The 568-nt window shown below is 72.4% G+C and overlaps 1 protein-coding gene across 1 annotated transcript in view; it reads left to right on the plus strand.

Moving 5' to 3' along the window:
- Positions 1-568, plus strand: part of LOC101619722 (inactive polypeptide N-acetylgalactosaminyltransferase-like protein 5) — a 49,871-nt gene that overhangs the window by 47,691 nt on the left and 1,612 nt on the right. The window contains exon 12 of the mRNA XM_004694383.2: positions 96-449. Within this exon, the coding sequence (XP_004694440.2) occupies positions 96-449 (354 nt within the window). The remainder of the gene's footprint in view (positions 1-95; positions 450-568) is intronic.

Genomic DNA, 568 nt, shown 5'->3' on the forward strand with positions numbered 1-568 from the left:
CTGGCCGTGCCCGGGGCGTGGCGGGAATCCTTGCCCCGGAAGGGCCGGCGCTGCCCTGCGCGACAGCCCGGTGAGCCGCCTGTCCCGTCCCGCAGGAGCAGTACTTCTCCTTGAGGCCCGACCTGAGGACCAGGAGCTACGGGGATGTCAGCGAGCGCGTGGCCCTGAGGAAGAGGCTGGGCTGCAGGTCCTTCAGGTGGTACCTGGACAACGTCTACCCGGAGATGCAGCTGTCCGGCCCCCACGCCAAGCCGCAGCAGCCCATCTTTGTCAACAGGGGGCCGAAACGCCCCAAGGTCCTGCGGCGTGGACGGGTGAGTGGCGCCTGGCCGCGCTGGGGCGGGGTCTGGAGTCGGGGCTCCGGGAAGGCGGGCTCAGCGCGGGGCCGCAGCGCTATGGCTTGGGGGGTGGGGGCCAGGAGACCCCCCCACCTCCGGCTTCACCTTCGCGTATGAAGTTGAGGGGCCGAGGTCACGCGGCGCCCCGCGTCTAGACAGCGCCCCAGGCTCTTCCGCGGGTCCCTTCTCCGCTAGCGCCGGAGCCCAGGCCCCGCCCCGCTCGGGCTGGA

Source organism: Condylura cristata, unplaced genomic scaffold (genome assembly GCF_000260355.1).
Source record: "Condylura cristata isolate star-nosed mole 26May11 unplaced genomic scaffold, ConCri1.0 scaffold00042, whole genome shotgun sequence".
Taxonomy (NCBI): domain Eukaryota; kingdom Metazoa; phylum Chordata; class Mammalia; order Eulipotyphla; family Talpidae; genus Condylura; species Condylura cristata.